This window comes from Hyperolius riggenbachi, chromosome 11 (genome assembly GCF_040937935.1).
Source record: "Hyperolius riggenbachi isolate aHypRig1 chromosome 11, aHypRig1.pri, whole genome shotgun sequence".
NCBI lineage: Eukaryota > Metazoa > Chordata > Amphibia > Anura > Hyperoliidae > Hyperolius > Hyperolius riggenbachi.
Window position 1 is genome coordinate 44404878 of NC_090656.1, and position 24517 is coordinate 44429394.

The 24517-nt window shown below is 45.7% G+C and overlaps 1 protein-coding gene across 1 annotated transcript; it reads right to left on the reverse strand.

The window, feature by feature from the left end:
• Window positions 1-3022: 3022 nt before the first annotated feature.
• Window positions 3023-15920, reverse strand: DYNLRB2 (dynein light chain roadblock-type 2). Its single transcript, XM_068260083.1, has 4 exons — window positions 15729-15920; window positions 9821-9896; window positions 6641-6808; window positions 3023-3921 (listed from the first exon to the last, which is right to left on the reverse strand). The coding sequence occupies exons 1-4, from the start codon at window positions 15903-15905 to the stop codon at window positions 3878-3880; spliced, it is 465 nt and encodes a 154-aa protein (XP_068116184.1). The 5' UTR covers window positions 15906-15920; the 3' UTR covers window positions 3023-3877.
• Window positions 15921-24517: the final 8597 nt, after the last annotated feature.

Consider the following 24517-nt stretch of genomic DNA (forward strand, 5'->3'; position numbering starts at 1 on the left):
AAATATTTATGATAGTTTTAATTAACTCTGCTTATTGGGGTACATTTGCTATGCATTGAGAAACTAGGATCTAGACCACCTATCCCAGTACGATTTGCATTATATAAAGTTTCATTCTTGAGGGAACGGTTCCACTAGTGCGGTGGGGAATCGCCGCGGATTCCCCGCAGACGAATTCGCATGCAGGTAGATTTTTGGCTCAGTTCATTCTGGTTTCCTTCTAGAACTTATCAATGAAATGCAAATAAATCTGACTTGCGAGGCTCCCTATGCTGGATTGATTTATTTCATTTGGCACTGTTACTGGCCTGAGGAAGCGGGCTGAGACCCGCGAAACGCGTTGCCTGTGCTAAATAAAAATCTTTTGTATTATTACAGAGATTTCGTCATTGAGGTAAGCTACCTCATAATATTTATCATTTTTAGACGCTTTTATCATACCAGGGCGCCTCTTTCCCCCGTTGTTCTGACTTGCATGCAAATTGTATGCAGCTTGAAATTGGGCCAATCAAATGTGCATACAAGCCAGAATAATCTGCATCTCCTTGGCATCTCTAATCCATTCCATTACGCTGTAGCACAGAGGGCAATCACACTAAGGCCCCATTCACACTAGAGCGTTTTGCTGGCAATTTCGGCAAAACGCTCAAGCGCTAGCGCTTTTTAAAGCGCTAGTGCAATAATAACCTATGGGCCTGTTCTCACTTAGGCGATTTGCGTTAATCGCCGGCAATTAACGCAAACCGCCCCCCAAAAATTTGTATCCTGCACCATTTTCAGGTGATTTCCCGGCGATCGCATTTAGTGCTATAGAAGCGCTAATCGCGATCGTGGAAAATCGCCCCAAGTGTGAATGGCGTTAATCGCCAAAAAACAACAGAGCAAAACGCTAGCGTTTTGTAAGTGTGAATGGGGCTTAAGATATATATGTATATACACAGTATATACCTTTTCACACATATCCATCGTGGTTCTGAGCCATCTTTGATTTTCGTTAAACATGGAATTGTGCATTATGGCCAAACATCTCCACTATTGTGTCATAAGTCTAAAGAACATTGGAGTATATGAAATAAACTGTGTTAAGCAGAATTACGTGCGTAAAGTGCTACACATGATGAGTAGGGCGTAACGCATTGCATGTGATGTATTGCATTCTGCTTTACTCATCATGCTGTAACAATTAATGCACATTATTCTGCCTAACGTAATTTAGTGTATACACCCAACAGTTCCAAGTCCTGTGGTTTGTTCCGATGCAATTTACAAAACCTAAGATGTGGTGTCATATTTTTTGGGGGAGAGAGGGGGCCTTCTCATGGCGAAGCATGGCTCTTCGGGGGACAGCCACATAGCGCTGAAGCTTGGTGCTGCCATAGCACTAATGCTATAGTCTGCGCCCAACCCCCCATGCATGGGTAATTTTGGTATCCGGGTATTGGGTTGTCCGACCCAAAATTTCTTCTCCCTTCGAGTTGCGACGACTTGGAGGGGGAATAGTATTTAAAGTGGATCTGTAACGTTAAAAAAATTCCCTGGGGGGTACTCACCTCAGGAGGGGGAAGCCTCTGGATCCTATCGAGGCCTCCCCCGTCCTCCTGTGTCCCACGGTGGTCTCGCTGCAGCCCACTGAACAGCGGGCATGTAAATATTTACCTTCCCAGCTCCAGCGCAGACGCAGCTCTCGGCTTGGAAATAGCCGATCCCAGTCGGGTCCGCTGTACTGTGCAGGTTCTAGTCTCCTGCGCAGTAGAGCGGACCCGAATGAGATCGGCTATTTCCGAGCGTAAAGCCGCAACAGCGCCTGCGCTGGAATAGGGAAAGGTAAATATTGCACAGCCTGACAAATTGTCAGCTGTGCATTCCGTGGGCTGCAGCGAGACCCCCGTGGGACGGAGGAGGACAGGGGGAGCCTCGATAGGATCCAGAGGCTTCCCCCTCCTGAGGTGAGTACCTCCCAAGGGAACTTTCTTCCATTACAGACAGCACAACTCTTTAACAACACCTTGAATTTGTGCCTTAGCACGGTGAGCCATCAATGCGGCGATTTAACACTTCTCATGTTCCTTAACATAAATAACAAGTAAAAACAAGTAAATTGGCTTCAGATTATCTTTAAAATAACTGACAAGTAATAGATAGGCGACCTGTGCCCACCCTGTTTCCAAATGATCCTCCGGGCCCCTACCGCAACTTACTTTTTTTTCCCATCATGGAGGTCGACTTGCAAGTTGAACTCCATTGCGCCCTGGCCACGTGTTTACTAGTACGCCTTCCTGCAGCCAGGAGCGCCCTGCGCAGTATGAAAAAAATCTCTACTGCACCTGCGCAGTACGCGTCCGGCTACGGGAGCAGGAACGAGAAGGTGCGCGGCCAGAGCCGCACAGGCGCAGTTCCGCTGAACTGCGCAAAGTGAAAGTGAGCTGCGGAGTGGGACCAGAGCATCGGTGAGTGGCTGCGTGGGAACAGGTTGGCTGCAGGGGGCTGGCAGAAGCCCCAGATAAGTGAAAGTCTACATTTCCACTTTAAGTTGAAAAACTGTATGTTATTTTCTGATAACACCTGATATGATCATTATTGTCAAACCTGGTAATCACTGTATCTCTGCGCATGTCCCTCACCCTCCAGAACCAGCTCACTTGAGGAAATAGCAATCGGGCAAGGTGTATTTTTTAGGAAATTCGTTTATTTCTCCATTATCGGTGGTCTTCTCTACAGATGAGCAGGGCTGTGGAGTTAATACAAAAATCATCCAACTCCACAGTTTATGAAACCACCTACTCCGACTCCAGATACCCAAAATTGCTTTGACTCCTCGACTCTGACTACACAGCCCTGCAGATGAGCATCAAGCGTCAAGAAGCCATGGTCACATTATCTGTAAAGACATTGGAAGTGTAGGTCATGTAGGAAGTATGATGGCATAATGTAAGATTATGGAGTTGACCCCTGTGTCTCAAACTTAAGTGATTAAACATTCTATCTATTCTAATGTCAATAACCAACAAACAACACACACATATGAAGTTTAGAAATAAATACTTTATTCATACTTTTGCTTGAAATTGTAAGTAGTCTCCAAACTGTTAATCAAAATTTTAGTGGCAGGCGATTAGAACATCTAGCTATGTTGTTCCTCCAGCAATTTCACCCCCATACTGCTCAAACTTTCTTAACTTGCCGAAAAAAGACGTAGTAGAGCTTTTTAAAAATAGTGAATTATGCCACACGATGATGTGTTGGTCTGGGCATGGCATCTACTGTGAGTATCAGCATATGGGATCAATGGAATAACTCTAGTGTGATTTAATCTTATAGTAGGGCATGGGAGATGGATAAAACAACAACAAAAAAACAAGGGATTAAAATGGAACTCCAGCACTCTCAAAAACAATCCTGCTGGGAGAAAAGATAAAACCTCCTCAAGAAGACTTCCTACAGTCTGCACTATTTTTCCCCTTGTTACTTGAAGTCAGTATGGTGAAGATCTAGCAAAAGTATCTTCCAAGATGGTTGCTAGTCTTGCACCTCCCAATGTTTGGCTAGAATGGTATGGGCATGGCGTTGACAGGGCCATCACCCACACACCAATGGCCAGAAGGATCAGGACATATGGACACAGCTGACTGGAGACACTCACTGCAGACTTCACTGCTGGAAGGAGAGAGCACCTGGAAACAGAGAAGAGCAGCAGGAGGGACTAAGGGGCATTCCTGACACGGGGAGGATCACCTTTTCTCCACACAGGCAATTTCTAAGTACTGTCCAGAGATGGGTTTTAAACAAAGACAACTTAGATTAGTTTGGAGAGTTCAGAAATACATGTTCAGAAGAAGAGGATAACACCGATGAATAACAGCCACTCCACTGTAGTGGGTCAGTCTGATGGGTTCTGGATAACAATCAACAAGTAGTCCTTATCTGAAAGAGAAACCAAAAAGTTAGGAGTCAGGCTCATACTCCCAAAATGACGGCATCAGCAGTATCGAGCGGCAAACTACAGATTGTTATGATTTTAGCAGGTGTGTACAAAGAGGCAACGACGGCCTGACCACATTGTTCTTGCACCCCATGTGGACACCGTTCCTTCGCCCGCCCCACATAGTAACATACACGTCATCAGCCACACCGCTGTGGCTGTTCTGTTGCCCAGCAGGCATCATCTACACAAACAACTCACATCCACTTCCTATGACTGGGTTGGTTGGGGAAATAGGCCAGCTATTTTGCACCGATCTCATTAACATTGGTCTATATTGGGTGTAACATTTCAGCTGTGTGGACGCTGCCCGTGGCCTAAAAGGAGACACATTAATTGCATACTTTTTAAATATGTTCTAGATGTTCATTTTCCTGGACCTCAATGATAATGTCAATTAGACTTATTTTAATCTTTAATCTGGCAACCTAACTTTTGGCGAGTACTCATACCCAATTACACCATATGATTCACCCCCGAATAAGGGCCCGTCCATTAAGTGTCCCAATGATAGAATATAATTGATGGTCAAGTTATTATTATTCATTAATTAGAAATGTTTGTATATTTTTATGTATTTCTCAGATTGCTTTTATATTTTCTCCTATATTTAGATTTTTTTTTATACCTTAACCCTTATCATGCGGCCCAAACAAATTTTGTGTACCTATTCTCAGCATTTCTTGTTCAGTAAGCCAGCATCTATTCAGTAAGGAGACCTTAGGAAAGGCTCCTTAACACTGCTATGCCTATAGAGCACGTCCTAGTGGCTGCAGCTCTGGCGCTGTGAGTCCGCCAGGAGAACAGCCCAATATAAATGTTCTGTGTCTTGTCTGTGTCTATTCTGCGAGAAGGCTATAAAACTCCTCCATTTTGTCAAGTCTCCCCTATACCTTATCCACCAACTTAAAATAATTTTAATTTTAATCAATCGTAGTGATATTGATGGATTCATTTAATTGATTGCATTGGTTTAGTTCATTTAAACTGATTTAATTAACTTACTTTTCTATCGGTTATCATTTATTATCCCCTATTACAAGACTTTCTCAGTATTCTCTCATACTCACTCAGACAGGAGTGTTTGCCCATATATTGGTTTTATTATATTCTTATATATTTTTTTTATAGGTTTTTCTTTTCATCTTTACTTTTATTCTATTTATGTGAAATGGAACACCGGACCGTAAGCCTGTATATGTTTTTTTTTTACTTTTAGACACTTTATTACTGACTTAAGGCGGATCTGAGATGAAAAACTAACTATAACTAGTAACTTGTCTATATATCTTACCTAAAGGTTAGAGAGTTTACACAGCAAATCTAGCTGCAAACAGCTTCAACAGTTTATGATTATTTATTCCTGTGATACAATGAGAGCGGCCATGTTCTGTTTGTCACATTATACACAGGCAAGCTGATAGCATCTCCAGCCCTCAGCCTGTGAAAACTTCACTCCTCTCTCCTGCACCCTCCTCCCCTCTGCCTTTGAAATCTCTGGCTAGTAACCTCCTCCTGCCAAGGCACCCTGGAGAAGCTGTGGGCAAAGCTTGTTTAGTTTATAGGGAATTAGAGTATTAAAAAAAAAAAGAAAAAGTATTTGGCTTGAGGAATGCCCTATAAACTATATGAAAGGAACACAATTATGCAATGAGTAAATGTTTATCTCGGATCCACTGAAAGTGGTTAGGGCCTGCGAAACGCTTTGAGGTAAGACTATTTAAACTGTTTTTAATTATTTTCTATACCCGGGGCACCTTCTTTCACTCATCCCATATTTGGAAATACTTTAGATTCCATTTTAATGGCAGTGTCAGTTTACAAATGCTAAGAACACTGACAGGTGCAATATTAAATTTGGATGCCTTATAACTTCTACTTTGAGCCTGCAAAGTAAGATCTGCTTATAGTAAACTTCAAGGGATCTAGCCAGGTAATTTAACCACTTCACCCCAAGGCGGTTTTTACCTTGACAAGAGTGATTTTCACCTTTCCGTGCTCATCCCTTTCATTTGCCAATAGCTTAATCACTATTAAGCACAATGAAATGATCTATATCTTTTTTTTTTTTTTCACCACCAATTGGGCTTTTTGGGGTTGATATTTGTTTTCAGTAATTACTTCATTTTCTATGCATTTTAAAGGGAAATACAAGGAAAAAATGAAAAAAAAATACACTATTTCTCCAATTTCATCCCCTATGGTTTTAATATAAACACTGCTACTGTTCATAAAACCCACACATGTTATCTGCCTATTTGTCCTGGTTATCACAAGATTTTAATTATGTCCCTAGTACAAAGTATGGTGACAAGATATCATTTGGAAATAAAGGTGTATTTTTTTTTTCACGTGCACGGGGCTGCACGTGCACCCGCGGGAGCGCACACAGCAGCACTGTCTGACTTATAAAAACGTCCTGCAAGAGCCTCTTAATGGCCCCAGGACGTTTTTATAAGTCAGCTTGTCATGAAGTGGTTAATATATCAGAAATGTACTATATTTTAAATTCGTCATACATTGTATATTAAGCAGACACACCGCTGGGACCTGGAACTCTACTATACTATTCGTTATGTATAGATCAGTGGGTATGCAGTAACTTATCAGATGAACAGGGCATTCAGCAGGTAAAACCAGACCAGCCAGTTAGCACAGTACCTGGGGCCACCATGATTTCATGCTTCTTTGAACGAATCCTGAGGAACGTCAGATCATTCTGAGGGTCAATATCACGCACTGTGCTTTTCGCCTTCATAGACAGTTGGTGAAGGAGTCCGGCATACTGTACTGTGGTTGAATTATCCAGGGTGGTCCTGATTGGAATACCTTAAAACGGATTTAAAGTAAGGCAAATGCAGCATACTCGAGATAAAAGAACAGATCCAAATCCAGTATTCTGTTGCTTAAAGGAAACCTGAGATGGGATTAAAGGGTGTATTTATACTTACCCAGGGCTTCCTCCAGCTCCCTGGGGTGCGTAGGCTCCCTCACCGTTCGTCCCCCAGTAATCTGTCCGGCTGCATTCTCCTGTGCCTGCGTGGCCTGGCCATGCGCGTACTCCTGCAGCTGGGAGTATTCTGCACATGCGCAGTAGTACTGCGCAGGCACAGAACACTCCCAGGCATGGAAACACATGGCCTGGCCCTGCAGAAGCACACGACTGGCTGAGACTGGCCAGATTACCGGGGGGTGATATCAAGTGAGCGGCAGGAGAGGACGGCGAAGGTAGCCTACCCACCCCATGGAGCTGGAGGAAGCCCCAGGTAAGTATAAATACATCCTTTAATCCCATCTCACGTACACTTTAATAATTACCATTTCATGATCTCACCAAAACTCAGCACAACTAAACTAAAAATTGGATAGTTCTGAACGCATCTTATCAGTGAAGGTCACACTGTAGTCACTTCCTGTCTGAGTCAGGACTGAGTCAGCCACTTACATACCTGATATTTAACTCTTTCAGGCAGAGAAAGAAAAAAAAAAGGAACACAGCATAGTTATTTGTGTGCTAGGCACTGTACATACCCATGTCTATCTCATCAGGTCACTTTGAGTCTCCTTTAAAGGGAATCTGAACCGACAGACATATGGAGGCTGAAGCGAATGATCAGCAGCATCAAGTGTATGTAATTAAAGCTCTTTATTACATAAAAAGTAGAGAGGTAGCCATAAACAGCGACAAACGCTGCTTTGGAAGTGGATTCCTTTTTAAAGCTGTATATTGGCTCTCTCTGAACATTACAAACACCGCAAGCACCCTTTCTAATAAAACACCGAAAACACATACAAGAATGACGACCAATCAATCAGCAGAGCATATTGAGATGACCTAATGGGGAACAGAACTGGATATATATATGAAGATTTTATTTCTAGCTATTTAATTTTTCCGATTACTTTTGAGCTCCTGAAATGAGGGGATTCTGTTAAAAATGCCTTTGCTGCTTCACATTTTTATGCAATAATTTTATTCACCCCACTGAATTAATGCTGAAAGTCTGCCCTTCAACTGCATCAGAGTTGTTCCATTTAAAACCCATTGTGTTTATACAGCATAGAACCAAAATCAGAAAAAAGTTGTCTCTGTCCAAATATTTATGGACTTAACTATATACAACCTTCTAGCCTATCACACTGATGACATTGTTAGTATGTTACCAGATAATGGCAGTTGGTACTATCTGCTTTTTTTCCCCTTGTGTGCCAGCAGTAAAGATGATTACCTGCAGGCTCAATGTGGATCAAGCAACATAAATGAATTACATGGCAAGTATCAATCATTTCTTGATCCATCTTCTATTTTGTAACTTTCCACTTTGCAATGCATTTTGGATTTATTTTTCCCCTACTACTATCTTTCGGTAAAGTACCTCTTTAAAGTAAATGGGAACCTGTTACAAAAAACAAAACAAAAAAACAGACACTTACTCAAGGAGAGGGAAAGCTCTGGATCCTAATGAGCCTTTCCTCTCCTCTCCTGATGCTCTTGTTCAGGCGGCAGCTCCCCCACTTCCTTCCTGCCACGGGGGACTTCGGAAGTCTTCGGGAGCAGAGTCATCCCAAACACAGGCGGCTCCATACTACGCACGCATGAGTGCATGAGAGAGGGCCCTCGCATGTGCGCTGTATGGAGCGGCCCGTCCTTGGGGAGCACTCGGAAGACTGCCGAAGCCTCCCTTCGGCGGCGGAAGTAGCAGTATTTGACCAATTTAGTCAAGTACTGCTACGGGGAGCCAGCGCTGGAACGGGCACCAGGAGAGGAGAGGGAAGGCTCATTAGGACTCTGAGCTTTCCCTCTCCTTAGGCAGGGCCGGAGCTACCATAGAAAAAATAGGCAATTGCCCTAGGGCCCCAGAGCCTGTAGGGGCCCCCCAAGATGTCCCTCCGCCATCTTAACTGTTGCTCCCCGGGGACTCTGCAGAGTAGCGTCTTATCTGTGCTGGCGGGCAGGTGAAACACTACATTGACATAGACACTGCAGAGGTCCTAAGGAGCACAGTTAAGTTGGCAAATGATTGGGGGAGGATCAAGCCAGCTCAGGGGCCCAGGAGGGAAATTTGGCTGCAACAAAGGGCCCCTAATGACGCTTTTTGGTCGGGGGGTATTTGTTGGGGCTAATTTTGCCCTAGGGCCCAATTGTTACTTGAACTGGCCCTGTCCTTAGGTAAGTATCTGGCTTTCTACTTTTTAAAGCAGGAGGATTAGCCATACTATGCCTGGGAAAAAAACACACATATATAAGTAGATTAATACTTTATCTACTTACATAACACATGTATTGTACTGTCCACGTTTTGATTAGTAAATGAAGAGAATTCTGCTCCTGGTGGGAACCAGGTCTTTTGCTCACCGTTTTGAGACTAAATCCTGATGTCATTTCTGCCCTTAACTTTTTTTTTCCCTTTTCTCCTCCAATTGCCGATAATAAATGGAAGAGGAGGAATATATTATAGATAAAAAGAACCCCCAGCATGCAATTGTTTGGCACTGACTATTAAAGGGCCAGTGCTCCTTAAGTATGTGATAACTCCAAATCATAGCAGCAGGAAAAGTTTTGAATGCAGGATTAGCATCTTTATCACTTAATACACTCAGACCAGTTGCTGTTGAAATTTGATTTTTATGGTGACGATACCGCTTTAACGGGTTCCCATTTACTTTAAGCCATCAGTGCCCTGATTGGACGACATGGATAACTGTATTCTGTATTGCTATTGTCACAGCCATGCTAAATTACTTCTTGTATTTATGTAAATGGATGCATGTTGCAGAGCAAGTTTAAGAGCAGATGAAAAAAAGAATGACAATGTAAATGAAAAAGGAGTCACATCCTACCTTCAGAATTTACTACAATAGTTCCAATCACTCCTTTCTGAGCCTGGATCCTTTTCAGTGTTTCCTCAACCTCAGACTGCAAATAGAGCACAGAATACATGCAATCAAAAAAATCCCATATACAGAACACAGTGCGTGTTTACAGGAACAACAGACTCGGTGATGAAGACGTATAATGATAAGGAGTACAGGGATTGATTTGCCAAGACCACCTAGGACTGCTAAACTGGTGCCTATCCACAGAATTTTGTAAGTAAAAACTCAGGCAAAATAAAGTTGGTCAGGTCAGCGTATAATCATGCAGCTGACTGAGGCTCTGTTCCCACTTGAGCGGATGTGTTCCGTCCATTATGCATCTGCTCTGCACGCTCCGCCTTCATTGATCGCAGCTCACCTGTCCTGGAACCCCTCGGCCCTTCTATATTCAGTTGGCAGAAGCATGGGGCTCTCCATAGGCTACATTAGGCAAATTCTCCCTAGCAACAGGGGGAATTTTCATTGGTCCATCATGAACCAATGATAATTCTCCTGTTACTGAGTATTCCCATTGGTCTTTTGCAGTCCAATGGGGCAGAGAACGAGCAGCAATGGGATGCGTAGCCTGGGGCAGAAGCATTCGCCTGCCAAAGATTACCGCAGACCGCACAGATGTGCGGTCCACTTACCGCAATAGATCCCTCAGATTCGTTGCAGAGTGACAAGTGTGAACCTCCTAATGGAAGCCGCTCACTGTCCTTTTAGCGATGAGCAAAGAACTGACAAAAAGTGTCAGTTCTCCTCTCTAGTGGGAACACAGCCTGAAGCTTCCACATTGTGGCCTCATTGATAATAGTTCAGTACAGCCCGGCGGACGTCCGATGACGTCAGAGCGCCGGCATGGGACGCAGAAGTACCAGGACTTGGAGCGCAGAAGAGCCCGACCTGGCAGCCGGCCTGGCCAGGTCGGGTCGGCCACCGGAGACCACCGGGAGCCTGCGGAGCGGCGGCGAGGGCACCTCCTGCCTGCCACGGGCTGGAGGAAGCCCCAGGTAAGTGGAAATTGATTTTTATTTTTTCCCCACCCTCCCTGAACCTTCCCTTTAACCACTTTACCCCTGCAGTGCTAATTATCTCCGTCCCTCTGTGCACCGTTTCACCACCAGGGACGAAGAAAAGCGTACCTGTTTATTTACATGCTGGGAGTGGGCGGGGGAACGCATGCGCACACTCTAGCCAGCCCGCACAGCAGTTGACTAATTGGACATTAGGAGCAAGTGTTCCTAAATCCAATTAGAGTCCCCAATTGATGAATGAAGGCTGCTTCAAACAGAAGCAGTCTTTGTAACAAACCGCAGACACATTGCTATTGTGTCCGTGTGCGCGCGTGCACACACTCACCCGCACAGCCCTTGCAGTCCAATATTTGGTTTTGGGGACCCCAGTCCCCAATAACCAATCATACCACATGACAAATAAATGAATGGAGACTGCCTCTGCTTGAGACAGTCTTCATTCATAACAAGAGTTGTAAATAAAGGTGGAGCACGTGATCGCGTGCACACCAGCTCCGCAGTCCAATGATTGGTTTTGGGGACCCCAGTCCTCTCATACTGCCTAATAAATACATGAATGAAGACTGCCTGGTAGGAGTGCAAAATGTGAAAAATGCTCTGGTTTTTAAGGGGAAAACCCCTCAGTTGTGAGGTGGTTAACCCATAATATACCTGCATTTATGCAGAAAATTTACATTGTGGTTTCTCTGCATCAGTCTTTTTGACTTTGCATATACAAATTATTATGGTGCAAGTGATATGGAGGCTGCCAAATGTATTTAATTTTTTTAAACAATGCCAGTTGCCTGGCATCCTGTTGATCTTTTGGCATCAGAAGTGTCCTGAGTCACACACCTGAAACAAGCATGTGGTTAAGCCACTCAGAGCACTTGATCTGCATGCTTGTTTAGGGAATATCGCTAAAAGCATTAGAGACACAGGAGCAGGGGACTGCCACGCAACTTGCATTGCTTAAAATGAAATAAATATGGCAGCCTCAATATACCTCTTACCTCGGGTTCCTTAAAGTGAACCCGAGGTGAGAGGTATATGTAAGCGGCCATATTTTTTTCCTGTTAAATAATACCAGTTGCCCGGCAGCCCTGATGGTCTATTTGGCTGCAGTGGTGTCTAAATTACACTAGCAACAAGCATGCGGCTAATCTTGTCAGATCTGACAATGTCAGAAACACCTGACCTGCTGCATGCTTGAGCAGGGGCTATGTCTGAAAGTTTTACAGGCTGAGGATCAGCATGATAGTCAGGCAACTTGTATTGGATATAAATATGGCAGCCTCTATATCACTCTCATCTCGGGTCCAGTTTAAAGTGGATCTGAGATAAACTTTTACTCATTGCATAATTGTGTTCCTATCATATAGTTTATAGGGCATTCCTAAAGCCAAATACTTTTTATGTTTTGTTTTAATACTCTAATTCCCTATAAACTAAACAAGCCTCGCCCACAGCTTTTCAGAGAGCCTTGGCACTCAGTCCCAGGGGCTTATGGGAGCTCAGTCTGGTTTGCAAATAAAACTGGTTACAAGTTCTTCTCTCCCACTTTTAAGCAGGGAACACACTTGACTGTTTTCGTGCACGTTTTCTGCACAGAAAAACTGAGAAATCATGTCAATCAATGGGCTAGTTCACACTTAATACGTTTTTCGTGCACAGAAAAAAACCTGACATTCTGCATCACGATTTTGCACATGTTGTCACACTGTAGTCACTTCCTGTCTGAGTCAGGACTGAGTCAGCCACTTACATACCTGATATTTAACTCTTTCAGGCAGAGAAAGAAAAAAAAGGAAGACAGCATAGTTATTTGTGTGCTAGGCACTGTACATACCCATGTCTATCTCATCATATCACGTCACTTCGGGTATCCTTTAAGGGCCTGAGTACATTTACTCATTGCTGAGCCAATTTCAGTAACACGTATCCATGTCTGATATGTATGGACATCTGATGGTCACACTTCTGGGGCTTCTGCAGTGCTGTCCCACTGAATAGTGTCAGTGCTGCAATGCTGAGCAACAAAGGTGCCGTGCATCCTGTAAACTGTACAGCCACTAGCGTTGCATAGCAACAAGAGGTTGTGCCTGGGCCCTTAAAGAGAACCCGAGGTGGGTTTGAAGATTATTATCTGCATACAGAGGCTGGATCTGCCTATATAGCCCAGCCTCTGTTGCTATCCCAAACTCCCCTAAGGTCCCCCTGCACTCTGCAATCCCTCATAAATCACAGCCACGCTGCTGACAAACAGCTTGTCAGAGCTGGCTGTGTTTATCTCCATAGTGTCAGTCTGCTGCTCTCCCCACCTCCTGCAGAACTCCAGTCCCCGCCTGCATCCCTTCCCTCCCTGCTGATTGGAGGGAAGGGACGGGGGCAGGGACCAGAGCTATGCAGGAGGCGGGGGAGCAGCTGAGACTGACACTACAGATGTAAATACAGCCTCACAGCACGGCTGTGATTTATGAGGGATTGCAGAGTGCAGGGGGACCTTAGTGGGGTTTGGGATAGCAACAGAGGCTGGGCTGTATAGGCTGATCCAGCCTCTGTATGCAGATAACAGTCTTTAAACACACCTCGGGTTCTCTTTAAGCCTTTAACACATGCTAGATGAAACTCAGCAGAGGTAACCGATAACAACCGCCTCTGCAAAAATCTAGCATGTGTACAGCGCCCCCCTGATGCTTTTCGACGCCTGAGCCAGCGATCAACCCAGTGGATCAATTCCGCCGATCAACAGCCGAGAGGACTGCTCTACTCACTCACAGCTACATGATGCTGATCCGTTGGCCCAACCATATATAGCAAAATAACACATTGCTAGCCTATTTTTAGGGGATTGACCTCATGACGCACCCCCCCCCACAGCGCTGCCATCCAGCGCTTGTGCATTTATAATTTACCTGTCGTGCAATCCCCGGGCTGTATTTAGTAAGCCAGCACCTTAAGCCAGCACCTATTCAGTAAGGAGTTTTTGGGCGAGACTCCCAATGCTCCTGCCTACTGAGTGTGCTTTAGCGGCTTCCTCACAAGCACCTTGAGTCTGACAAAAGAAAAGCGCTATGCAAATATAGAAATTATAATAAATACAGCATGGATGCTCAGAAGACAGCATGACAGGTGATGTATATACAGGGGCACCGGGGTGGGGGGCACATAAACAAACACAGATTTTTATATCGCACTTTTCTCCTGGTGGACTCAAAGTACCAGAGCTGCAGCCACTAGGACGCGTTCTAGAGGCAGTAGCAGTGTTAGGGAGAATTGTCTAAGGTCTCTTACTGAATAGGTGCTGGCTTACTGAACAGGCAGAGCCGAGATTCAAACCCTGGTCTCCTGTGTCAGAGGCAGAGCCCTTAACCATTAAGGGCTCTGCCTCTGACACAGGCGACCTGGGTTTGAATCTCTGCTGCTTGTGGCAGCACTGATTTTAATTTCCTACGATAATCGGTCACCACGTCAATAGATGTATGGCCACTGTAAGCCGTCACACTTGTCACAGTGCATCTGTTGTGGTAAGTGGGCTGCACTTCTGTGCAGTGTGCGATAATCCCGGGCAGGCGAATGCGTTACCCATATAGCCTATAGTCAGGGCTGGTCCTCCCATGAGGCGGGTTCCTCAGGTGGTAAATTCGGGGGGCCGGCACCCACCTGGCCGTGGGTGTGAGGGGCCGCCGAGCTGGAGGGGGTAGCGAGCAGGAAGGGGGTATTGGGCACAGTGGCGAGAGGGGTGTCGGACCACCCCTCCCTCGAGTCCTCCGATCTGCGATCCCTCTCCAGCTATTAATGCATCAGCGTATATTGTCAGGCAGCGGGCAGGGAGGACTCACCTCTTCCGCATTCCAGCTTATGTTCCACTCTCGTCCCTTCCTGCAATGCTACCTACTGTACTGTAAGTGGACGGCATTGCAGGAAGTGACGAGAGAGGAACGCACGCTGGAACACAAAAGAGGCGAGTCCTCACCACCCGCTACCTGACAATATACGCCGATAGTATTAATAGCTGGAGGAGGGGGGGGGGGGGGGCGCAGATCTGGGGACTCAGGTGCCCAACACCCCCATCCTGCTCGCTACCCCCTCCAGGCTACCTATTGGGTGTGTGGGGGGAGAGGGGTAGCGTTTTTTCACTAATTTTCCTCAGGCGACAAAAAGTCCAGAACCGGCCCTGCCTATAGTGCTAAGGCCTCGTTCACATCATACGCGCTTCCGTGCGCATTTGGAAGCGCGTATGATGTGCTGAAACGCAGGAATGGCAGAAGGGCATAGACAGCCCTTCTACCGTTCACATCTACTGCGCTGCGCAACAGTACGATGCGCTAGGAAGCGTTTGCGTACTGCTGCATGCATTTTGCCTGGAAGCGCAGAGCTGATCCCATCACTGTCAATGGATGGGATCAGCAGCGCAGCGGGCGTGCGATCATATGCGCTGCGTTCGGATCGCACAGACCATCGGTCTGTCCGCTCATTATTCGGTGCAAGTGGGAACCGCCCCATACTCACCTTTCACTGTCTTTATTTAGGCTTCTGCATCCGTGCCCTACCCCTCAGCTTTTCACTACTAAATCTTCAAAGGGTCATGACAAACCCCCAATGAAAGAGCTGTTGCTGAGCTTCAGCTCCCCCATGATAAGCAATACAGAGATATACTGCTTTATGGATTGTGGCATTACAGTGAGCACACTTCCTGTGCAGCTGCCATTGCAGTACTCGCTAGACAGCCTTTCCTGAGAGCTTCCTCTCTGCACACGCCGGGAGGATCACACGCACACTACACGGGAAGCTCCCTCCTGACACCGCACAGCATATGGCCGGTGACACTGAAGCCGCTCGTCCCCGGGGAAGACACGATTCCGCCGCTCACTCACCATCTCGCCGCAGACTCTGCTCACAACCGCACAAAGAAGCACCAACAGACGCGTCTCTCCGTTGCTATAGGAACCCCGGAACTGACGCCAGGACGCCAGGGCGGTGCCTCCGTAGCACGATACGTCATGTGGTGTTGCTGCTTTACAAAGGGCATTTGCTGCCTCTTGCGGCCACATTGAGACATTGCAGGTGGTTGTGTACGCTGATGGCGTGTAGTGCGGCGCCCTATATGCGGCTGGTGTGGCTGGAGAGTTTCTGGGGCACTAAGTTTTCTTTTCTAACGGTTGACAGGAAGTGAAAGCAGTGCTATAATGGGAGCAGCTGGTTGCTCACCTGATATGTGTGGATATATACATTACATACATCTCTTCATCTATATATACATATTATAAGCCAGAACATTAATACTACCTGTAGTGATGAGCTCACGAGTAGTGAGCTACTCCAATCCGTGATTAAATTGAGGCTTGATTGCCTCAGGTGTGAGGCTGGGAGAGAGGGGGTTACTCACTCATAAGTCTGCGGTCCTCTATGCGCTCCAAACGTCTTGCATGCGTTATATTGGACGCATTGCAAGACTCACTACGAGTACGTGCACTTCCAGCTTAAAGAGACCCAGAGACAATGTAAAGAAAAGATTTTATACATACCTGGGGCTTCCTCCAGCCCCATACGCACGGATCGCTCCCACGCCGCCATCCACCGCTGCCTGCAACTACGAAAACCGACTCCCCGCTCTTCCGTCAGTCGGAGCCAGTCTAGCGTAAAAGTTGCGTATCTCTCCTGCAGCCGGTGGAGAGATACGTAGAGGGCGCACTTCTCCTGCGTAGCCTGGCTCCGATGACACGGGAGCCGGTTCTTGTAGTTGGCAGAGGTGGATGGCAGCGTGGGAGCGATCCGTGCGTATGGGGCTGGAGGAAGCCCCAGGTATGTATAAAATCTTTTCTTTAGAATTGTCTCTGTATTCCTTTAAACGATCCGCACCATCCAAAACGAATACTTTATTAGCTCAGTTTAAAAACATCATAAACAGATTAAAATCCAAAAGTGGGTCTGTGCATTATGATGACGCACAGGCGTTTCGGGCCATAGCAGGTCCTTTATCAAATCATGACCAGCCCACAATGATAACCAGTCCATAGAGCAGTTCATTTAAAGTCCAAGAGAGGACCACATAGAAGACTTCAACATCTGCATATATGCATATTCATATAGTCACAGCCACCAAGTCCTACGGCGGACGCTGCTACTATGATCCGTGGTTAGAACTTTGCTTCTGCGTGTTTTTATACATGCATAGCACTTTGGTGAGTACCCTATACACAGGTATCTGTATTGAATTATAATAGTACATGGCATGCGTCTGGGCTATGAGACTTGGTGGTTATATGTGTGAAAATTATGTTGCAATTCTGATTGGTGGCTGTGACTATATGAATATGCATATATGCAGATGTTGAAGTCTTCTATGTGGTCCTCTCTTGGACTTTAAATTAACTGCTCTATGGACTGGTTATCATTGTGGGCTGGTCATGATTTGATAAAGGACCTGCTATGGCCCGAAACGCCTGTGCGTCATCATAATGCACAGACCCACTTTTGGATTTTAATCTGTTTATGATGTTTTTAAACTGAGCTAATAAAGTATTCGTTTTGGATGGTGCGAATCGTTTGGAATATATGACAAGACCCTTGTGGCTCCAGAGGTGATCACAGCACATCCTGATTTCCCATTGGTGCAGTGGGCTCTTACTACTATACTCTGTATTCCTTTAAAGGATCAGTGTCTGTTACTGCTGCTGGCACAGTGGCAGTGCCATAATGATGATGGGGGGAGCGAGGACGCGCATGGCCACAGCTACGCAGCCGCAGTGCTATTCTTCTAGTTAGACTACAATACCTCCCAATTTTTTGAGATGAGATAGAGGGACATTTGAGCCATGCCCCTGCCACACCCCTGATCACGCCCCCATCACACCCCTAGTCTCGCATACCAGAAAGATTTTTAAAAGAAAAATATGTTGTTTTATAATTCAAACCACACTGGTCCTTTCTATCCTGGTTCTTTATTCTTCATAGTAACATTTTAAAATTAGTGATATATCAATTTAAAGGATGGGAAAAAAGTTTAGAGTCAATCAAACACATTTTTAGTAGAGAAATATATATATTTACATAGAAAGAGGGACAAAGTCCTGAAAGAGAGACAAATGAGGAGGAAAGAGGAGCAGAGGGCCAGGGCTCCCAAAGAGGGTCTGTCCCTCCGAAAGAGGGACAGTTGGGAGCTATGGACTAATAATTGGCAGGTCAGCAGCAGCGAGGCATGGAGGGGCCTTCAGTGATGGCGTGGGACTTAAAGCGGACCCAAACCAAACATTTTTTTAATTAAAAATATTTAGTTGCACCACTCTGACACATACAAAGATAAATAAACACTCCTTCAAACCTATGATCATTTCAGTGCATGCTTTTCAACCTTCTCTTTTCATAGCTAGGGTTATACTGGGGGCAGCCATTAGCAATTCCTCCATTGCCAGACACCATCTACTCCATCAGTTTGCCGGAAAAATCCCGGCAATTTGAAAGGAAGGGAGGGGTTCCTCCAATAAATGTAAAATATTTTATATTTGTCATCATGCAGCTGAAAAAAGGCTGCTATTTATTATTATAATTTAGAAAATAGATTTTATTTCTGAAATCTTGTATTTTTAATTTTGGTCCACTTTAAAGAGACTCTGAAGCCTCCTAAAATTGCACTTTTTATTTAACATTTCTCTTCAGCAGTATAACCCAAGCTAAAATACTGCATCCCAGCGGCAGATTGCTGCATTTAAAATCCCCAAATACCGGGCAAGAATCCACTACTTTGAAAGTTGTGGATTTTGCTGCCCGGGGAGGCAGAGCTTAGCTCTGTAGCTCTGCCTCCATTAGCATCAATCACCACTGATCGCCGCCTCTCCCCGCCCCTCTCAGTGAAAGAAGACTGAGAGGGGCAGGGAGAGGCAGCGATCAGCGGGGATTCACGCGATTAGAGGCAGAGCTACAGTGCTAAGCTCTGCCTCCTCTGCTTCTACAAGGAAGCGCTCCCCACATTTAGCCCAGGGGATTTGGGGGGTTTAAATACAGCGATCTGCCGCGGGGATGCAGCGTTTTAGCTTGGGGTATACTGCTGAAGAGAAATGTTAAATAAAAAGTGCAATTTTAGGAGGCTTCAGAGTCTCTTTAATAGCTGCAGGGGGGCCGGTAAAAGCCCCAGGTAACTTTTTTTTATAGCCCACAGAACCCTTTTAATTATAACGTCAGAAGGTTCTCACATATTCTAGCTAATTTATGAAAGGACCATAGTCATGACATCACAGTGTAGGAGTGGTTTTACCACAATATCAGCAACACAGACCCCCCTGATGATCTATTTGAGAAACAGTAAAGATTTCTCATGGAAAAGGAGATATCAGCTACTGTTTGGGATGACGTTCAATCCTGGGTTAAAGTTCCTCTTGAAAGGACAGCTGAAGAGAGAGAGATATGGAGGCTGCCATATTTATTTCCTTTTAAACAATGCAAATTCCCTGGCTGTCCTGCTAAACCTCTGCCTCTTTTACTTTTAGCCATGGACCTTGAACAAGCATGCAGATCAGATGTTTGACTGAAGCTTGACTCAATTTGCTGCAAGCTTGTTTTAGACATGAGATTCAGTCACTACTGCATGAAAGATCAGCAGGGCACCAGGAAACTGGTATTGTTCGGAAAGAAATAATATGGCAGCCTCCATATCCCTCTCACTTCAGGCATCCTTTAAATAACCCCAGGCTCATGTTTATATTATGTGTCCTTTTTGCATGGTAGAGTTTTGACTTTGAACACGAAGAAACAGGACCAACTCAGTGAGCATATGAACCACCACAGGTTCACTATTAACAGCAAACCCCCCCCCCCCCCCCAAAAAAAAAACCCCCAACCCAACAAGAATAAATATACTGATTTCCCATTGACGCATATCTGCGCCCCTGTGGACTTCACTTCAGCACCAGGGGCGTAGATATGCGTATTTGTTTGTTTACCTCACCGTTCCCAATTGCCGCGCCGCTGCCGTTCATTTCCGTCGCAATTTTGTGATCTGTGAATAGGAAAAACTTGTTCTCAAGCCCAATCACAGTGCCTGTGATGAATGAAATCTGACGCCAGTGGGGCGTGGTCTGGTAATGGCGCTGAGCGGACGTGCCTGATCGAGCTCCGCAACCTCCCCAGCTTTTCTAAGCCTTTCAGCACGCTCTTCTCCACAAATGGCAGCCTCATCAAGTAAGAGAGGAACGGGCAACAAAGCTGGCAAGAAACCAGCCGAAACTAACGTGGAAATTGGTAACTACTTTCTCCGGACTGACACTAGGACGGCACGAGAGTCACCAGAGGCCGCGGCTTCAGATGCGGCTAGGCCGGAATTACCCATCATGCACTCCGCGCCTTCCTCTCCGCCAAGCGCAGAGTGCAGTGCACTCAAAGCTCACCAGACTCGTCTGATACGGAGGAGCAGGTAGACCTGAAGACGCTGCTGAAGTCCATTCCGACTAAAAAGGAATTTGAGACCCTAGCTCAGAGAATTGAATCGGCATACACTCAAGATATACAAGCAGTAAGGCAAGACCTACAGCACGTGGGAGATAGAGTGGATAACCTGGAGAAAGTTCAAGAAGAAATGTCAGCCAAGATTGCGGAATTGGTGGAGAAAGCCAGAGTGCAGGACCAAGCCCTACAAGATCATGTCTTCAAGATGGATGATCTCGAAAACCGCAGCAGGCGCAACAATGTGCGGATCAGAGGCCTGCCCGAGGCGTCCAGCCAGGAGGACTTGGTACCGTCGCTACAAGGTATTTTCAGACTTTTACTGAACGAAGGGGATAACTTTCCCATTGAAATTGTCCGGGCGCACAGAGCATTTAGTGCCCCACGCAATAATGCCCCACGTGATGTGATCTGCCGCATCCACACCTACGCCATCAAAGAGGCTGTCATGGCGGCAGCGCGGGAAAAGGGCACCATAGACTTTGACGGGGCCGCTCTACAACTTTATCCTGACCTCTCCAGATTCACTCTCTCTCTTAGAAGAGCGTTGAAGCCCTTACTGGAAGCGATTCGCTCCAGCGGAGCCCAATACTCCTGGGGTTTCCCTTTCAGACTGATTGTTAAGAAGGATGGCCAATCCTGTGTCTTCCAAGGCCTTCCAGACCTGCCTAAAGTATGTGATCTTCTGGACATCGCAGCCATGCCGTTACCGGAGTGGCCACGTCTAAACTCCCCCCCCACCTCTGCCGCAGAGGGAACGCTGGCAGACAGTGGACCCGGGCGTGGAAGAGGAAGGAGGACCGCATCTCAGGTCGGACCAGCGACTGTTCCAACTAACGATCCGGAGAGAGATGAGTAACGAGCTATGAGCCCCTTTACCTTGTCTATTTGATTCTTGTAGCTATTGACTATACCCTGGAGTCCAGGCCTAGTTAAGAAAGTGGTTCCCTTCTACACCGTGTCTTTTTCCACGTCAGATAATTGAGGGGCCTGCTTAGCGTTCCATGCAAGAGAACTGTTTACTCTCACTTGGGTGCCTCAATGTTTTTTGCAGAACTGCTCCCCGGACTCTTTTTTCTCTCCCTTTCTGCATTTTGTGCTCTATGTTTGTCTCTCCTTTTTTCAGAGCACTACCCAGGACAAGTGTTTACCCAGATGAAGAAATGCATATACCTGACCTCTTTCTATGTCATCAGAGGCCTATACACGTACTGGGATTACCTACGTGATGTTGAATGTCACAGTGACTGCCCACTTAATATAAAGTGATCATGTCACCTGGCTTTTACTAAGGGATCTGTTGATGTATGATTACTAGGGCTCTCTGCTAATGTCTTGTCTACTAAGGCACAAAGGGGAGACAACTAACTTACTTACTGTTCTATGTTTGGAGGGAGGGAGAGCCATTACGGGCAGGGGAGAGGGAGTTGTTACTAAGGATTAAGGGAACGCTGGCTCTGGGGTATGGAAACTATGGTTCTATTGCACTTCTAAGGTTCCTCTAATTGTTTAATCTCTGTTGTGGGGTAGCATATATATACATATCTAAGGTTTGGAGGCTGGGGAGGGAGTTTCAGGTGGTTAGCTGGCGCCTGAACCAACTACTTTCCCCCCAAGCGTAGGAGCAGCTGTTTGGAGGTGGTTTTTAGCTGCTATGGTTTTATTATTAACCGCACTTACTTCTGAATGGAGTGGACTCTCCTGTCCCCACTCCTATATTCAATCTTTCCTTTGGTTCTCCTTCCTCCTTTCTTCTTTTCTCTCTCTCTCCCCTCTTCCCCTTGTCTCCATGTGGGCCCAGTGCTCTCCTCCCCTGGCACTTCTCAACTATGCTCGCGTGCTACGGTCTCAACCTCAGCTTCTTTTGATGCGTAACATCTCTTTGCTCTTACTCCTGTTGAAAAATGGTGAAAATCTGCACTCTTAATGTAAATGGGTTCAACGAACCCCGAAAAAGTTCTCATGTATTGTATAAGTGTCACTTGGAGAGGGTCCACATCCTGATCCTGCAGGAAACACACTTCCAAGCAGGCAAGGTCCCGGACGTGTCACATAATAAATACTATAAAACATGGTTCAAAATCACGAGGGGTGGCCATTGCATTGCACTGGTCCCTAGTCGCGGAAGTTACAGATGTTCTAACAGACAAACAAGGAAGGTACCTGTTTTTAAAACTTCTAATAGCTGGCACCAGCCTTACTATAGCTGGACTTTATATGCCTAACACTGATCAGATTGCAGTTACTACCAGAGCTCTTTTAAAACTAGATACCTTTTGGGAAGGACATACCGTAGTGGGTGGGGATGTGAACTTTACTCTAGAACCGTTGATAGATTGCTCGAAAGGGACCTCTAGCACTTCCTATAAAGCATCCAAAACTTTTAAAAAGCTGTTGTTTGATCTCCAGTTGGTGGACATATGGCGAGTTTTACATCCAGGTGTCAAGGATTATACTTATTACTCTGCCCCTCACCAGAGCTACAGCAGACTAGATCTCTTTCTAGTCTCTCACTCACTTTTATCCTGGCAGGCAGATTCTGATATAGGGACACAGATCTGGTCGGATCACTCCCCAGTGTATTTGAATCTGTCTATTCCGCCTCTAGGTAGTCAAGCCCCAACCTGGCGAGTTAATAATAGACTTCTCCAGGACAGAGAAGTCAAGGAACACCTGGATGTTGCTCTTCAAGATTACATACTACTCAACCCCATGGACACAGAGGGGGTCTCTAATCTTACAACGTGGTACGCACATAAGTGTGTTATGAGAGGTCATTTTATTAAATGGGGCACTAGGCGCAAGAAAGAATATGTTAAACACACTAGACTCCTGTTAGAACAGATACACCAACTGGAGACCAACCATAAGCAATCATTATGCCCTAGAGTGTATGAGACCTTGTTGGCTTGTAGAAAATCACTGAGGGATCATCTGGAAAGCAACAGATTACAGAATGCGCAATGATATAAAGCTGTGAGCTATGAATTCAATAATAAGTGTAGTAGTATGTTGGCCGCCTCTCTGAGACACAAGAGGGCATCCACCTATATTACAGCTGTGCTTGACTCCAAAGGACAGAGGGCTTCCAAATCCGAGGATATAGCCGAGGTGTTCCATGCCTATTATAGTAAGTTGTATAACATCGGGAAAACCCACCCACCTGTAGATGAAGGCCTAATCGACGCTTACATTAGGAAAAATCCCCTGCCTAAATTTACGTCAGATCAGTTAGAATTGCTCAATGATCCAATATCAGAATCAGATTTCATTATGGCTGTTAGAAAGATGAAATCTTCCAAAGCTCCTGGGCCTGATGGCTTCATTGTTGAATACTATAAGTCCTTTTCAAGTTCACTGGCTTCCCTTTTTACAAAAGCCTTTAATAGTATTACCCAAGGTACAACTCTTCCCGCAGAAGCATCATTAGCCCATATCTCTCTCCCAAAAGCGGGGAAAGACCCTCTCATTCATTCCAATTATAGACCAATCTCTTTGATCAATGTCGATCTTAAGATACTAGCAAAAATTATGGCAGATAGATTGGCCCAGTGTATCCTTAATATTATATCCACTGATCAGGTGGGGTTTGTATCCGGCAGAGAAGCAAGGGACAATACTTTCAAAACACTTTTGCTGGCCCAACATGTCAGGAAGAGGGGAATCCCGGCGCTTCTGCTGGCGGTCGACGCAGAGAAGGCCTTCGACCGCTTGTCGTGGACCTTCCTGCGCCGATCGCTTGCCCACCTGGGATTGAGTCAGGGGACAGGCTTCTATGACAAAGTGATAGCTTTATACACAAATCCATCGGCGAAAATCAGGATAAATGGAACATTATCGCCTGGGGTAGAAATTAGGAATGGAACTCGACAGGGGTGCCCCCTTTCCCCCTTGTTATACATTATTACCATGGAACATCTAGCTGTAGCCATAAGATCCTCTCCGGACATTGCGGGAATACAGGTTGGACCAGATCACTATAAGGCAGCCATGTTTGCAGATGATTTGCTCCTGTATGTGACCAATCCTAAAGTTTCACTCCCTAACCTCTTGACAGCTTTCCGGAACTTTGGCAAGGTGAGCTACTTTAAAGTAAATACCACCAAGAGCCAGATTCTAAACCTATCACTCCCCCCCCAAAGATATCGCTCTTATCAAAGCATCATTCCCCTTCATCTGTCGTGAAAATCATATCACATATCTGGGGATTAATATTACTAAACACCCT